The sequence below is a fragment of the Penicillium expansum genome (assembly GCF_000769745.1).
Source record: "Penicillium expansum strain MD-8 chromosome Unknown contig166, whole genome shotgun sequence".
Taxonomy (NCBI): domain Eukaryota; kingdom Fungi; phylum Ascomycota; class Eurotiomycetes; order Eurotiales; family Aspergillaceae; genus Penicillium; species Penicillium expansum.
Window position 1 is genome coordinate 1 of NW_015971345.1, and position 14,891 is coordinate 14,891.

Here is a 14,891-nt window from a genome sequence, read left to right on the forward strand (position 1 = left end):
CCCCCCCCCAACCACTCAGTTTTTGGCAGCCTCGGTCCTAAACAGGACTTGCTACTTGGCAAGGCACACGGGTCTAGCTCTAGGTAGTCTCTGTTTCTCTCCAGTTTCCTCACATTTAATCCTTCACTCAATTCAAGGAGAGTATTGGTGCTCTCACCAATACAATATCGACCCGAAACGATGGGAGACAAGTCGTTTGACCCAGAAATCATTGTCTGGATGGAAATTCAGGCTCCTAACAAAGAACCCGGCGATCAACGGAACAACTATTTTCAGCCTATGATTCAAGCTCCAAGTTATACCGAGTCGTCATGGCCAAAAATACCAGAGCGCCTTGACACTGTGCTTATAGCGACTTGTTGGTATTCCTCGATAAAGAGAAAAATATTTTACTCATTTTTTTTCTTCGTGATAGTATGGTACTCTACTTCGGCCATGAATGAATTTAGAGATTCTCCATCCGCTCACACACTCTCTACTCTCTTCTCTCCTTCTTCTCCTCCCCAGCTTAGTTTTCTCGTTGAAATCGCACCGTTATCCTTCCAATAACGCCCTAAAATATTACCGTCAGATAAGTGCTAGAAACGGGGTCTAAACATAAGGAAACAAAAATTTCATGTTTTGCAAAACGTTTGTATTATTTGGTGCTAATTGGGCTTAATGGGCCCTTACCCGGGCCCAAAGCCCAGCCCATTTGTGGGTTAGGTTAGGTTGGGCTATGGGCTTTGCGGGCTTTGCGGGCTTTGCGGAGCTCTACCAATTACCCTTCAATATGCTCTGTTGTCCGATCCGCTCGTTTCTCCTCAATGGCGTTATCAATCTTATCAGAAGAGACAACATGGTCACCAAACCTTCCTGCAATTTCTTCCAAAGAAACATTGTTTGTTTCGACTAAGAAAGTGCCATATAGTGCACCCAGGGCGAGAAGAGAGCCAATGAAAACAAAGTAGTACTTCCAAGTAATCGCATCAAATGCGTAAGGGGTGACTTGACCTATCCAAATGCCAGAGACGCCTTGGCAAAGCGCTGCGACGCCAGTCCCATAACCACGCAAATGCTGAGGGAAAGTCTCTGCGGCGACTGTGTATAAAGTAGAATTGAAAAATACAGCGTACAATGCTGAGTAGATGAAGATGAATGCTATCCCAGCACGAGCACCAGCAATATTGTTGCCACTGCCGTATTCTTTAGAAAGTGCTGCTAGTATGGATAACATGGCAGCAAGAACAACGCATCCAACCCCTATGTATCAAAGTTAACAGCATGTTACTAAAAGTGAGTCTCAATCATGGAGGGAAAAGGACGCAAAAGTATGACAGTAAGAATAACTTACACATAGTGCGGACCCGAGGCCAGCGATCAGAAACCCCAGCAAGGTTTATCAATTGCCCAATGACTCCCATGAAACCATAGCAGCCACTGATTAGAAGAACCTCTGTACCGTTGAACCCAAGAGCCTCATACATGAGAGACTGGTAGTTCTGAATAGCGAGGGAACCACTGAGAATTCCAACTTGCATGACGGCAATGGCAAGAGCTGTCCGCTTGATGAATTTCCTGCTGAATAACTCGATCAGGGCATGGCCGAGAGTCGAATTCTCACGCTCTGCCGCTTCGATGGCAAGTTGGCTCTGAATTTCAAGTTGCAATTTGAGGATGACTTCTTCGGGTTCCGACTCGTATATGCGACGAATGACGGCTTCAAACTTCTCTGCCTGGCCCTTTTGCGCCACTACAGTAAAATAAATGTTAGAGGTGACAAGTTAACTGCGACATGGGGATGTTATACATACACCAACGGGGGGATTCAGGAAGGAAAATGCAGAAAACGAGCAACACCACTGCCACAGGGAACTGCATAGCTAATTCAAGACGCCATATGTGAGAAGTATGGGCGAAGGAACATGCATATCCAATCCAATTCGCAATACAGAATCCGATCGCCATAATGAGGCCGAAGATTCCAATGAATCTCGCTCGCTCCTGTGGTCGGGCTAATTCGCAGATGTAAACCGAGATGGAGGGGCTGAGAATTCCAGTTGCGATACCGCAGATCAACCTGCCTATAATCATCATGATCACTCCATTAGCGGCGGTCTGCAACACCGCCCCAACGATGGTAAACAGGGTCGAGATCATGATAGTGTACTTGCGACCCAATTTTTCGAGGGTGAGTCCGCAAAGCAAAGAACCTATTGCTGAGCCTGTTGAAGACATGGCAACAATTGCCCCTAGAAGACTAGACGCATTCTTGGTCCCCGGTGGGAACATAAAGTTGTTAAAGGAATCCTGTGCAATCACTGTTGCGATGATTCCGGTGTCAATACCGATCACAGCACCGCCAAGGGAGATAGCAGCTACACAAAGTAGCAATCGAAGACGGGACTGCATAGTGGAAATCAACGAGGAGTATGATATAAAATAGTAATGGGAGCAACCTGGATGAAAAAAAGGTTGAACGGTGGTCAACAACCCCATTTTATGTCCACGAATCCGGGGAAGGAAGTTTAATTCCCGTTGCTCCACAGAGATTGCGGGGACGAGAAAGGAATGAGGAGGGTTGTAGACAGCGGAGGTTTTCGCGGAAAACCAAGCCGAAACTGGCAGGCTTCATGAAATTTGACCTGCACTCTGTCTTTCTTCGGGCTATTTCCTGGAAAGCGGGGAGCCCCATGGGGAAACGGATAGAAAGGAATGAGGAATTGCCGAGAGATTTGTTCGGGGGACTACTTGGCGAAATTGGGATAGTGATGAATCGGGGTTTCGCGTTTTGTCGGGTTTAAGAAATAAGCACGGAGTACTCTGTAAAATGCAACGGGTTTGGCTACTCTCAGATATTAGCCTCGTGGGCAATCATGGAAAGTAAAAATTAACTTTACCAATCTGGTATTAAGTCCTCCACAATGGCCTTTCATTGTCCAATAAAATATCATTAAACCAGCCATTGCGGCGATTTATGCCTCTCATTGGACGATCCCCGCATGCCTACCTGGGTAGATTCCAAGATTGACCTCGGGAGTTTGCTCTACTTTTAATTTATCGGTTGTGATTGTTTAGACGCATCACCAGGTTCATCTCAACTCGCATTTGCCGGGTTATCTCCCCCCGAGACATGGAGGTGATAGTGCTTGGCTATCTTGCAGCTAAATTTGGCATGTAGCGAGGGAATTCTTCTTTCCTGCTATACGACAACCTACACGGAAGTACTGGAGGTCTCAACGCATCAATTTGCCATTTCACAATGCCGAAGGTCATCGATATCCGCTTCGAGTATCATGAAGCAAGGGATATTGGTATAGGAGAAGATTGCCCTCGGATCTCGTGGAGTTACTCAGGAGAAGATCAGAACTGGATGCAACAGTCTTACGCCATTGAGATCTCGCGCGATGGGGCCACGCAAACGTTTGACTTTCACTCAAACCAATGTCTCTTTGTTCCATGGCCTACAACGCCCTTGTTGTCAATGGAAATTGCCCTGATTCGGGTTCGCGCTTCAGATGAGAAGGGTAACTTGACAGAATGGTCCGACATAGCAAGAGTTGAAACTGGCCTACTTCATCAGGATGACTGGAAGTGCCATATCATTGAAGCTGAGACCGCAGAGCGGATGGAGAATTATCATCGGCCGATAGTATTCAAGCGAGAATTCTCTCTTCAGAAACCCATCCGTCGGGCTCGTGTTTATGTTACTGCTCACGGCATTTATACCGCTAAGCTGAATGGAAGCTCCGTTGGTGACCACGTGCTGTCGCCGGGGTGGACCAACTACACCAACCGGCTCACATATCAAACATTCGATGTTTCCTCTCTTGTGGATCACGGCCTCAATACGTTTCATATCACCGTTGCCCCAGGGTGGTACTGTGGGCGCCTTGGCTGGGGTGCTGGGAAGACGAATATATACGGCTCTGCCCTTGGACTCGTTGCTCTCCTTCGAATTGAGTACGAGGAAGGGGACTCTATTACGATGGGAACAGACAGCGAATGGCAATGGGGATATGGACCAACTATTTCTGCAGAGCTATATGATGGTGAAGTCTTCGACGCAAACCAGTCATTGTCTCAGGACACAGAGTGGGGGAGAGTGGCTTGCAGACCAATAACCGATCGTCTTGAATCCCCGGATGGTCCACCAATAAGGCGCACCCAAGAGATCCAACCTATTGCGATTCTGAAGAGTCCTTCCGGCCAATCTATCATTGACATGGGGCAAAACATGGTGGGCTGGCTTCGAATCAAGGTCTCTGGAGGTACCACAGGACATCAAATCCAGCTCCAATTCGCTGAAGTACTTGAAGATGGAGAATGCGCCACCCATACCTTGCGGAATGCGAAGGCCCGAGATAGTGTAATCCTGGATGGCCATGGCACTCTCGAATGGGAGCCAGATTTCACGTATCATGGCTTCCGATATGTGGGAGTGGATAACTGGCCAGGTGCCCTGAGCACAGATTCCGTGAAGGCCATTGTGATCCATACAGACATGAAGAAAACAGGCTCATTCTCATGCTCGAATCCTCTGCTCAACAAACTTCATGAGAATATCTCCTGGTCAATGCGAGGGAACTTCGTCGGGATACCAACCGACTGTCCGCAGCGAGACGAACGACTTGGTTGGACCGGTGACATCAATGTCTTTGCTGATGCGGGGAACTATCTCTACCGTACTGGAGGGATTCTGAAGACTTGGCTTGATGACCTCAAGTATGAACAGAAGGAGGCTGGAGGGATTGTACCGCTGGTAGTTCCAAATGTGATTGATGGCTTCAATCAAGATGCACATGCGATCTGGGGAGACGTTTCCGTGATGCTCCCTTGGTCCTTGTATCGAGCGACCGGTGATTCACAGGTGCTATCTCGACAATATTCAAGTATGAAGGACTGGTTGGATGTCATCCCACGTCGTGAAAATCTGCTGTGGAATTATATCTCCGACTGGAAACTTGGAGACTGGCTCGATCCTGCTGCTCCTCCTGATGACTGCGGAAAAGCAACCACCAATCCAACCTTTGTTTCAGACGCGTTCCTCGCTCATGTAACCACATTGATGAAGAACATCAGTGGCATATTAGGGGAGAAGGCAGATGCCCAGACATACACAGTGGCATCCGAGAAGATTCGATCCGCTTTCAGTCACGAATACATCACCCCAGCTGGCCTTGTGGCTAATTGCACTCAAACCGCGTTAGCACTTGCGATTCAGTTCAACCTGATTCCGTCCGAAAGGCAAGAACTACACGCTGCTCGCTACCTGTCTAGTATTATACTGGAAAGTAGCCGATACAAAATTGGTACAGGATTCGCTGGTACCCCATATATTGGCCATGCTTTGTCCAAAGTTGGACTAACTGATGTATTCTACCGTATGCTCCTGTCCCGGATGAATCCAAGCTGGCTATATCCGGTGACCATGGGAGCTACTACTGTGTGGGAACGTTGGGATAGTATGTTGCCCAATGGCTTAATCAATCCAGGGGACATGACCAGCTTCAATCACTATGCCTTGGGAGCTGTCGCAAGCTGGATGCACAGTGTTATTATCGGATTGCGCATTGAGGAAGCCGGCTGGAAGACCATCAAAATCGAACCTATTCCTGGAGGCGGTTTGAAATGGGCGGACGGCCAATACCTAAGTGGATATGGAATGTATAGAGTGAGATGGAAGATTATGCAAGATTCAGAATCGCAGGATGAGAGTATTTGTCTTGAGGTTCGAATTCCTCCTAACACCACGGCGGACGTCAAGTTGCCAGGATCAGGCGAAGTGAAACAGGTTGGATCAGGATCGCATAGCTGGAAAGTTCCATACCAGTCGACACAATGGCCACCAGAGCCATTGGTCTTACCATTCGGCCAACGAGAAACATTTCCCACCGATGAGTCCCTTCCGTGTCCTTGGGATAGAAATATTGAATAGATGCAATAGAAGGATCTCATGTACTAAATACATATCTACCATACCTACGGGCGACTAATGGGACTACCCGAACAAAACTCTCTCGTTGCAGGCTGCCTTACAGCCTATTTTATCACTTCCTTCTCGAAGCATATACACTAATATCAATTTGTATACTGATTTCAACTTCTGCTGTATATCTACGTACACTTTACAATGGTACGACCAACCATCGATCCTAGCCCCTATAAAGATAAGATCATCTCTCTTTTCCAAACCGGTGTGTCTTCCAGTTCTATTTACAACACTCTACGCGATACGTATGCCCTTACTGTTATACCTATATTAATAAGGAGACGCATCGAAATATATTTATTAGTTTAGATCTTTTAGAATTAATTACTAGTTATCTCTCTATATCACGTTTAAAAACGTAAGAAACTATATTATTTCGATAATTTATAAATTATAGAATTTTACTTACAAAGTAGTAGTACTCCTATATAAATCTAAAATATATATCAAAATATATATTTTTTACGGTGTCTCGACCTCTACTTATTAGATTTTATTAAAATTTAAAATGTATTCTTATATGGCTGTAACTATTATAAATTTTAAAAATTTAAACTCTATATAATAAGTAGAAAGTTAGAATACGGCGATTACAAGATGCTGGGTAAACCCCCCTTGGGGGGGCCTTATGGGCCCCCATTGATGGGCTTTGGGTTGGGTAGGGCTTCGAAACTTAGGCCCAGAGCCCACTGCTGGTCGGGCCCATTTATGGGCTTTGCGGAACACTACTTACAACAGTCTACTCTGTACCCTAAAAGACTCACCCACCTCCATAGTAGATCTACAGTGGGACACCAAAGTATTGGGTGGAATTGTGTACCTCCACACGAAAGGCGGTATGTGAAGGTACTGTAGTGCGGCCCAATACTTCGGAGGTCCCACTGTCACAAGATCGACACTGTCACAAGATCGACTGCTGTAGGAGCGGGAATACCTTATTCCGAGGTCAATGGAGTGGATCCCTTATCGTTATCGTAGCTTGGTTTATCCTTCCGAGACTTGGACCTCACATACACACCTTTGTCATTCACCTTCTTTCTCACACTCGTCTTTCGAATGCGTTTGAAGCATGGCGCCTCCGTATCGGAATGATAAATTTCCCTCGGGACCTGCTCGTCGACCCTTTCCTTCGCGGAATGATCGCGATGGGCGCATGTATGATGATCGATCGCGATCTCGCTCGCCTGGTAAGCTTCTCCCCGCACGTCAATGGTGTATAAGCCCATGCACACCTTCGGCACAGTGCCAACTTCTCCACATCATATTGAACTGAGGCTGACTTCATTTTCATTCGAATTGATGAATAAAGATCGTGCACGCTCGCCTCCTCGAAGACTAGCGGCCGACAGCAGAGTCGAGTACCCCAGAGACCGAGAATCTGGACAAGGCTACCGTAGCAATGATCGCGATGATTATCGCCGTCGAACTTCAAATTCATCACCCCATAGGGGCAGGAACACGTACAAAGACCGAGACCGAGAGGGTTATCGAAGCGCGAGCGGCAATCGAAGTCGAACTCGCAGCCCTCGTCGAGGCCAGCCCCATATGGGACAGGTGAGCCGAGAAGTCATGATGGATGGTCTTCCAGTAGACATGACAGAAGAACATGTGAGTTATTAAACTTAGTGAGCCGGCCAGGCAGATCAGCCGGATCAGGAGTTTGGATATCTGCGTTGTCGACGACAAATGCTGACAATGTGCTCATTAATACACAGATCGCGGCTGAACTCAGCAATGCTTATCACATCAACGGCCTGGAAGATATTCGGGTCATTCGTGACCGACAGACGAGTATGTGAAAGTGGCAGACAATCTTGAAGAATATGCATCGTTTTAACCTGATATTGTGTTCAACAGAGTTGTCGCGGCAACTAGGGTTCCTGCGATTTTCCACAATTGACGCATCCCGCGAATTTGTCGAACGCAACCACCCTTCCATATTCTTCTATGGTCCTACAAACGACAGAAGTACTAAAGTACGCATCGCTTATAGCCGTGAGAGAGAAGACAGAGCTCGTGCAAAAGGTGCAAGCGACTGGAACTGCAGGAAGGTAAGTAAACGCGGCGGCCCTGGCCTGGAATACTCCTTCCCAGCTCGGAGGTACCTACGCACTTATTGTTCTGCGCTTACAACATCAGTGTCTCGTTCTCAACTTTTCCACACGTCCACATTGTTTCAAGTGCGGTGACTCACGACCCGGTGCGTACCCCATCACCTCCCCTCCCTTCACCCATCTCTGCTCTCACCCATCTCTGCCCTCATCCATCTCTCCTTCCAGCACTAACCATCCAAGCAGATATGGATCCTACCGGCCCCCCTGGAGTTCCGGCTCCCAAGATGGCTAATGATGGTGACAATGATGTCGCTCCTGAGACCCAGCCTTCCCAGTTCCTCCTGATCCGTGGTTTAGAGGCGTCTGTTACAGAGGAGCTTCTTGCAAAAGGAGTTGCCAAACTGTATCGGCCATCTGGTACCAATGATAGCGCCCCTGATAATCAAAAGAAGGGATCAAAGGTAGCCTCAACCACTGGTGACAGCAACCTGGGAGCGCGTGAAGGCTCTCTCCGTCGCGTGCTCCTTGTGCGTGATCGCAGAACCAATGCCAGCTGGCGTTACGGATTCGCAGAATTCGCGGGAATTAAGGTATGCTTGTTTCATCCGTCTCCTATATTGGTTTTCTTTTTGTTTTCCAACTCTAACACATTCCAGGATGCACAAGCTGCAATGACGCGACTCAAGTCTTTCGAAAAATTTACCATCTCCTCAAAGCCGGTGTTGGTCACCTACATTCATGGCGGAGTGTTTGTTCCAGTCATGAACGCCCAATCCGGTGCTAGCTACTACACATTCAGCCCATCTAACAACCCATTGCTGAAGTTGATGTACTGGGATGATGCAGCGTATGTGACGGAACTTGTGCTGTCAACCGCGGAAGATGATGCGGCCCAGGAGCAGAAAGCCAACAAGACAGCTTCCAACCATGGAGACGGCCAAGCCAAGGGCACAAAGGACTCCGATAAGGGAAAAAAGAGAAAAGCCGATGTTACGACCAGTGCGAATACTAAGAAACTTGCAATGCCATCCCAGCTCCAATTCTGGAGTGACCGTCACGCTGAGCTACATGGAATCAACCGAGATGATGCTGGAAACCCCGCAGAGGGCTCGAAGTCAGCAGCTCCAGACACGGAACCGGCTGCTCTGACAACTGAATCGGCTGCTCCAGCTACTACTGGATTGCCTGTCTCGGAGCATGAAGCTAATCTACCGCGTCCATCATTTGCAGACTGGGAAAAGCTCTGCTGCTACTTGTGCATGCAAGATTTTGTGGATATTGGACATCTCAGATGGCACACGTACGCCAGTCCAATCCACCGCGAAAAGCTGAAGGATGTCAAATTGAGGGAGCTTGGTGTATGCTGGTTGATTATCTATGGTGTCATTCCCATGCCGACTCCAAACTATGAAGGCAGCAAAGACGAATACCGCGACGCACTTGAGCGAGAATATTCCATCCCTCCAACCGCTCGATCCTTTGCAGACCTGGAACGGAACTGGTGCCTGTTGTGCTTCAACGATCTTGGTACCCCGGGAGACCTCTACGTACACGACCGTTTCAGCGAACGCCATCGAAAGGAACTGAACGATGAAGAGGCGATGAAGTGGGGCTTAGACCAGCTTAAGCAGGCGGGTATCGCCCAGGATATCGTGCAGGCGCCCGCAGAATACCGAGACCGTGCAAAGGAGCGTCGCCAGGCGTTCGGACGTGAAGATGCCAATGCCCGCCAGAAGGCCCCCGAACCAGAAGAGGAGGAGGAGACACCCGTGCAGACTAACACTATCGGTGCTTCTCTTCTCACCAAGATGGGCTGGCGCGAAGGATCTGGCCTCGGTGCCCAAGGAACCGGCGTGACCGAGCCGATTCCTACTGAAATTTATGCCCAGGGTGTGGGACTGGGTGCGCAGGGAAGTCGACTGGGTGAGGCAACTGAGGAAGCTGGGCGGAACACCAGGGGTCGGTACGACGAATTCCTGGAGAAGACCAAGGATGCCGCACGCCAGCGCTACGACGAGCTGGACCGTCCCTGATTAATTCAGGGCGGTTGAATGTACGATTACGGGTGGAAAGGGTGGGAGTGGTTGAAGTTTGAAGGCGGGTTGAAGTGAAAGTGAGTGAGGGGGGAAATATCCGATGTTCACCTTGTGTGCCATAACTGGGTGGCCGATTGTATGTAAGATTATGATACCTATGTAATGAACCTGTACGATGTAATCTTGCTCGCACCCATTCGGGTGTCTTTCCATTGTAATCGACGATCCGCGCCCAGTAAATGCATATGTGTAATGTACAGTTGGTATCAAATCATGAGTAGAGTGTAGCCCCGGAGTGGTGTGTGTACATGTGAATATTTTGAAGATCCCTCAAATCAATTACTTTCTTTAGTATCCTGATCGACCTTATCCTCTCGGAACGCCCTCTTCATCTTCTCCTTCTCTAACTGCTTCTCAAACTTATCACCGAGGATCTTGGTAACCCACTCAGTGACTTCCGTCTCAAGCTCCTCATCAGTCTTCACAGGCGCATCGCTGCCACCCTGCAACCCATTCCGCACGACTCTCCGCATATCCTCAAGCCCATTAATATTCAACGCATACCCGACTGCACCGCCGGCCATCAACCCGAACGAGACCACATTGAGAGTCGCCAGATTCAGAGCCTCGAACGCGTCGGCCGCGGAGTTCGAGTGCGGCTGGTGGTACGTCGAGCTTGTGTAGAATGGGGGCATGCACGCCATGCGTTTCTTATGGAAGGCGCGGCGTGTGACTAATACCGATAGCGCGAAGAAAGTCATTCCTCCAAAGAAGAGTTTGAGGTTTGTGTTTGATTGGGGCGAGGGTGCTTGGGCTATTTGTGTTTGTGCTGGTGGTGCTGGGGGTGCGGATTCATCGGGTGTTGGCTTTTCTTGGGGTTTTGGTTCGCTCGACTCGGGTTTTGGGCTTGAGCCCCAGCCGAATAGTGATACCATTGTTATGCGGGGTGTGTGTGAAGACGAGGATCTTTTGGTGGGTGATGCGAGACAGAGCTGAATGATCTGGAAATGGATAAATGCCGAAGGAAAGCGACGCGAGATTGAATGGAGAGGTTGGTTGATAATGGCTTTCTTTCGCGAGGATAACTCAAAGCACTGTATCCGAGGGATTGTCCTGCTGCTCGTGAATGAAGCAAATCCGTGCGGAGGCGGAGATGATATTGCAGATCAGCACGTGACCCAAATCTCACCGAGGATCTGGGAGGTTGGCTACCTGGACATGGCAACAATTTGGTGGAAATTGGACTCGTGTTTCTGTGAAACAATGCGAAATAGACAGCCTGGTTGGGAATACCCCATTTCGGGACATTATAAGCAACACATGGCTCCATCGTAGATGAGGTTGAATGATAATTGGGGTTTTTAGGGCTAGATCATCGGCGAGCTCGGATATCTCACTGAATAAGCGTATTCCATAGCAATTGCGATAGTATAGCGCAGAAAGTAAAGTTCATGATGAAAATTGGTCAATCGCAATGTCAATTTACAAATTCTGACACTTCTCATGCGTATAAGTTCGAGCTACCCTTTTATCTAAGTATTGTCCAAGTATTGGCTTCAATGTGGTGCATATGCGATTGATTCAAGTGGAAACTGTAGATCCAGGCTGTCATTGAATGAATTATCTTCTATCTATCACCAAAACAAAACGCCAATCAATCGGAAGTATATAAAGTATGCAAAAACGCCGAGTATGCAACTGTCAGATAACAATAGCGCAAACCGAAAACCTTCAAAAAACATGTCTCATTCTCATATGTTCATAATTCAGCGCGCTTCAAAAAATCGTCAATAAGTTTGTTCATAAAAAAATGCAAATGATAATAACATCACAGAAGATGTTATCTAAAAAGTCGTCAAGGAAATTATTTCATATTACCCGTGGTAATAAGCATGTCACTGCGACCAGGGCGATGGAAGCGATCAATACCAAGATGCTCTTTACCATCACGACCGACATAAATGCCAAAGCCGTACAAAGGCAGCTGGCGCTCCGTGGGCGGAGCAACAATAAGACGAGTGACGAGGTCAGTCTTGCTCCTCGGCTCCCGCAGGATTTTATCAGAGAGAAGAGGCGACTGATAAAGATAGCTCATCAGATCAGCCAAGGTAGTGATATCATGAGGGAGGTAGCGACGACGACCCGGCCAGATTGCCACAAAAGATAGAGCATATAGACCACAGAAGCCAATCAAAGCGTAGAATGCAGGCAAAAAGGCGGAAATGCGGATGTCGTCGTGGGAGGGGAACCAGAGGGCGATGAATACGCCACCAGCGAGGATGGGGATGCCAAGGGATATTAGACTCATGAGGGAGATGAATGCGACTTTGAAGTGGCGGTTGATGATGGCTTGGATCGTTATTTGGAGGGGGTAGGAGGATGGGTAAGAGAGTAGAATGCTCCGTTCAGCAGATGCGCCGCTGGGGGATGAGAGCTCGGCGTATGGTTGGAGAGCTCGGAAGTATACGTCGACTGGTTGCCAGGCGAGGAAGAGGACGTTGCCGATCAGGGCGGGAATGAAGCTGTATAGGAAATTGGAGGAGGAGAATGCAGTTGTCGATGGGAGTGTTGGAAGCCTGGGAGGGAAGCCGCTCTCGATGGCATTGTTGATGAAGCTGACGGCGACAAAAGCGATGAAGAGGGCGAAGACAACGATAATCCAAATAGCTACTGAGAATTTGCGCAGGAACCAAGGTGTCCAGCGATAACGGGCAGATGGCGAGTATAGGTGGTGCTCGTTTGGGTCATTGGAAAATGCCTCATTGTCCTCAAGATCAAAGCGAACTTTGGCAAGTCCGTGTGGTTGGTTCTCCGGGTTTTTGCCGGTCTGGTGGAGAGATGGGGTGCGCACAGGGGCATCTACTTCGCCGATTCCGTAGAAGACCTCAGTCTTGCTTGAGAGTTTCCAGTACCCCAGTCGAAGAACTCGGGGATCAAGTGATTCTCGTACTGATGGGACTGTCTCAGAGTGCTCGAAATCATGGAGGATGTTTGACCGCTGAATGATCGAGATCAAATCTGCGAGGCTGACGGGATCCCACATCAAACCAGACCGACCACGAAGGAAACGGACGAAAAGCATCATCAGGCCTAATGTCAAAACACCATATAATCCCACTAATGTCCAGCCCACAGATTGAACTGAAGCCCATCTCCAGACACCTTCTCCGTCGATGATATAGTGCTTTGCCTGGAAGAGACAGCTGAGGAGAGGGATGGCGAAGAAGTTTGAAAGCCAAATTGAGAACAGAGAGAATCCGAACAAGGCTTCCCCATGTCGGAAATGGGAGAAGTCGGGGAAGATGAAGTTTTTTGAGAGGATAGGCAGGCCTTTCATTACCAGACCTTCCTGTCGTTCTGCTGACATGATAGAAAAAGGAGCTATGCGATATACCGCAGCCTGAATGACAAATGACCAGATGATTATGGGCGCGGCAGCGACCTGTGGTAGGAACTGAAGCACAAAATACCTCGAGTCACCTTGACGCAGGTAGTTCCATAATCCCTCTTCGCCACGGGACCAAACATTGCAAAACACTATACCTGCCATCATCGCCAGACAACAAAATATCGTGAGCGCCAAAGCCCACGGCCGCAGAGGAAGAGGCAAGTAGTCCAAGCGGGGATACAGCAAGCTATTCTCTGGCGCATCAACAGCCATGAATGACTCGGGGTCCACTGACATTGGCCTTTGCGGCAAAGCCTGTGGGGAAGGAGATGTGTACGATGGTCTCACTGGAGGCGTGTCATGTCGAATGGGGGTGCGTGTGCGGGTGAAATAACCAAGTCCCTCGTCCCATACCAACCTGTCGGTTGGATAGTCACTTGTCGTCGTGGTGGAAATAGAGTCAGTCCTTTGGACTCCCCGAGTTCTATCCTCGGTGAGTTGGTCGATTGCAAACCGGACGTATGGAGAATTGTCCAGGCCTGGGGTTGGAGCTGGCCCCGGGTAGTCACTTGGAGATCGACGGGAAGTCTCGTATGATCTTGCGCTATCGGATATAGGACTGATGTGAGCCGGTCTGTCTTCTACGAAGCGGACTGTGCTAGATGTTGGTGGGCGTTGGGACTCGAGATCTTCTTGGGCGAGATTTATTTGCGACATGGCGGGTGATGATGCATGGGAGTCTGGAGTCCTGAATCGCATGATTGTTGCTAGACTCTCAGGACTAGATGGAGCTCGATCTGAGAATGAATAGTAGTCGTCTGAAGCAGCCTCGGATTGTTGAGATTCTGTCCGGGCAAGTTGCGGCCTGCTTGCTATATAGGAGTCAGTTGACTTGAGTCTTCTGAAAGCTGTGCGCTGTCTGTAATTAAGAAGGCAGCGGGGCGGGGGTTCTTATATGCACGTACTGTTAACGTTGCGCAGGCTGAAGTTCCTGATCGGGTTCGTCATGTTGGCTGGATATTGATCCCACGCGCAACTATAATCAATCTAGAAGCATTCCTCGACGCCCTTGGGATAGGAAGGGATTTTTTGAGAACCAGCAATCGCTGCCCAGCGGGTTTTTGTCTGCCATAGTGCTGGGTGACGCTTCCCAGCCACCCCAGCCACCACGTCGAGGTTTACACTCAACAAGCCAATAGGGATGAATTAAAATGAAGATTTTCAACTCAGATACCATTAATTTGATGAATCACAGTACAAATTATATCGAATGAGAATTCGAGGAACAATTATGGAGATGGTTGAGTTGTTTCGCGGCCCGATCACCAGCACATCTATCGCCTAAAGCTTGGCCTTTTTGCGATCTCCTTAAGTCTCACCACGTCTCACACCAGATCGTCTTCTGTTTCAAAATTTTAATTTCAATCTCACTTGTTCCAAAT

General features: G+C 48.5%; 5 protein-coding genes across 5 annotated transcripts; 2 read left to right on the forward strand and 3 right to left on the reverse strand.

Annotated features, from left to right (window-relative positions):
• Positions 1–760: 760 nt before the first annotated feature.
• PEX2_049620 (Major facilitator superfamily domain, general substrate transporter) lies at positions 761–2,391 on the reverse strand (the record flags this gene model as incomplete). The annotated part of the gene is made up of 3 exons (XM_016742237.1): positions 761–1,242; positions 1,334–1,732; positions 1,794–2,391. 3 exons carry the CDS (start codon positions 2,389–2,391, stop codon positions 761–763), a joined length of 1,479 nt encoding a protein of 492 aa, XP_016597567.1.
• An 850-nt stretch (positions 2,392–3,241) lies between these two features.
• On the forward strand, positions 3,242–5,917 carry PEX2_049630 (Bacterial alpha-L-rhamnosidase; the record flags this gene model as incomplete). The annotated part of the gene is made up of 1 exon (XM_016742238.1): positions 3,242–5,917. One exon carries the CDS (start codon positions 3,242–3,244, stop codon positions 5,915–5,917), a length of 2,676 nt encoding a protein of 891 aa, XP_016597568.1.
• Positions 5,918–7,107: 1,190 nt separating this feature from the next.
• On the forward strand, positions 7,108–10,058 carry PEX2_049640 (putative G-patch domain protein; the record flags this gene model as incomplete). The annotated part of the gene is made up of 7 exons (XM_016742239.1): positions 7,108–7,158; positions 7,311–7,525; positions 7,614–7,762; positions 7,829–7,921; positions 7,965–8,022; positions 8,111–8,615; positions 8,682–10,058. The coding sequence occupies 7 exons, from the start codon at positions 7,108–7,110 to the stop codon at positions 10,056–10,058; spliced, it is 2,448 nt and encodes an 815-aa protein (XP_016597569.1).
• Positions 10,059–10,396: 338 nt separating this feature from the next.
• Positions 10,397–10,996, reverse strand: PEX2_049650 (uncharacterized protein; the record flags this gene model as incomplete). Its single annotated transcript, XM_016742240.1, has 1 exon — positions 10,397–10,996. The coding sequence occupies one exon, from the start codon at positions 10,994–10,996 to the stop codon at positions 10,397–10,399; it is 600 nt and encodes a 199-aa protein (XP_016597570.1).
• A 929-nt stretch (positions 10,997–11,925) lies between these two features.
• On the reverse strand, positions 11,926–14,457 carry PEX2_049660 (DUF3433 domain-containing protein; the record flags this gene model as incomplete). The annotated part of the gene is made up of 2 exons (XM_016742241.1): positions 11,926–14,321; positions 14,415–14,457. The coding sequence occupies 2 exons, from the start codon at positions 14,455–14,457 to the stop codon at positions 11,926–11,928; spliced, it is 2,439 nt and encodes an 812-aa protein (XP_016597571.1).
• Positions 14,458–14,891: the final 434 nt, after the last annotated feature.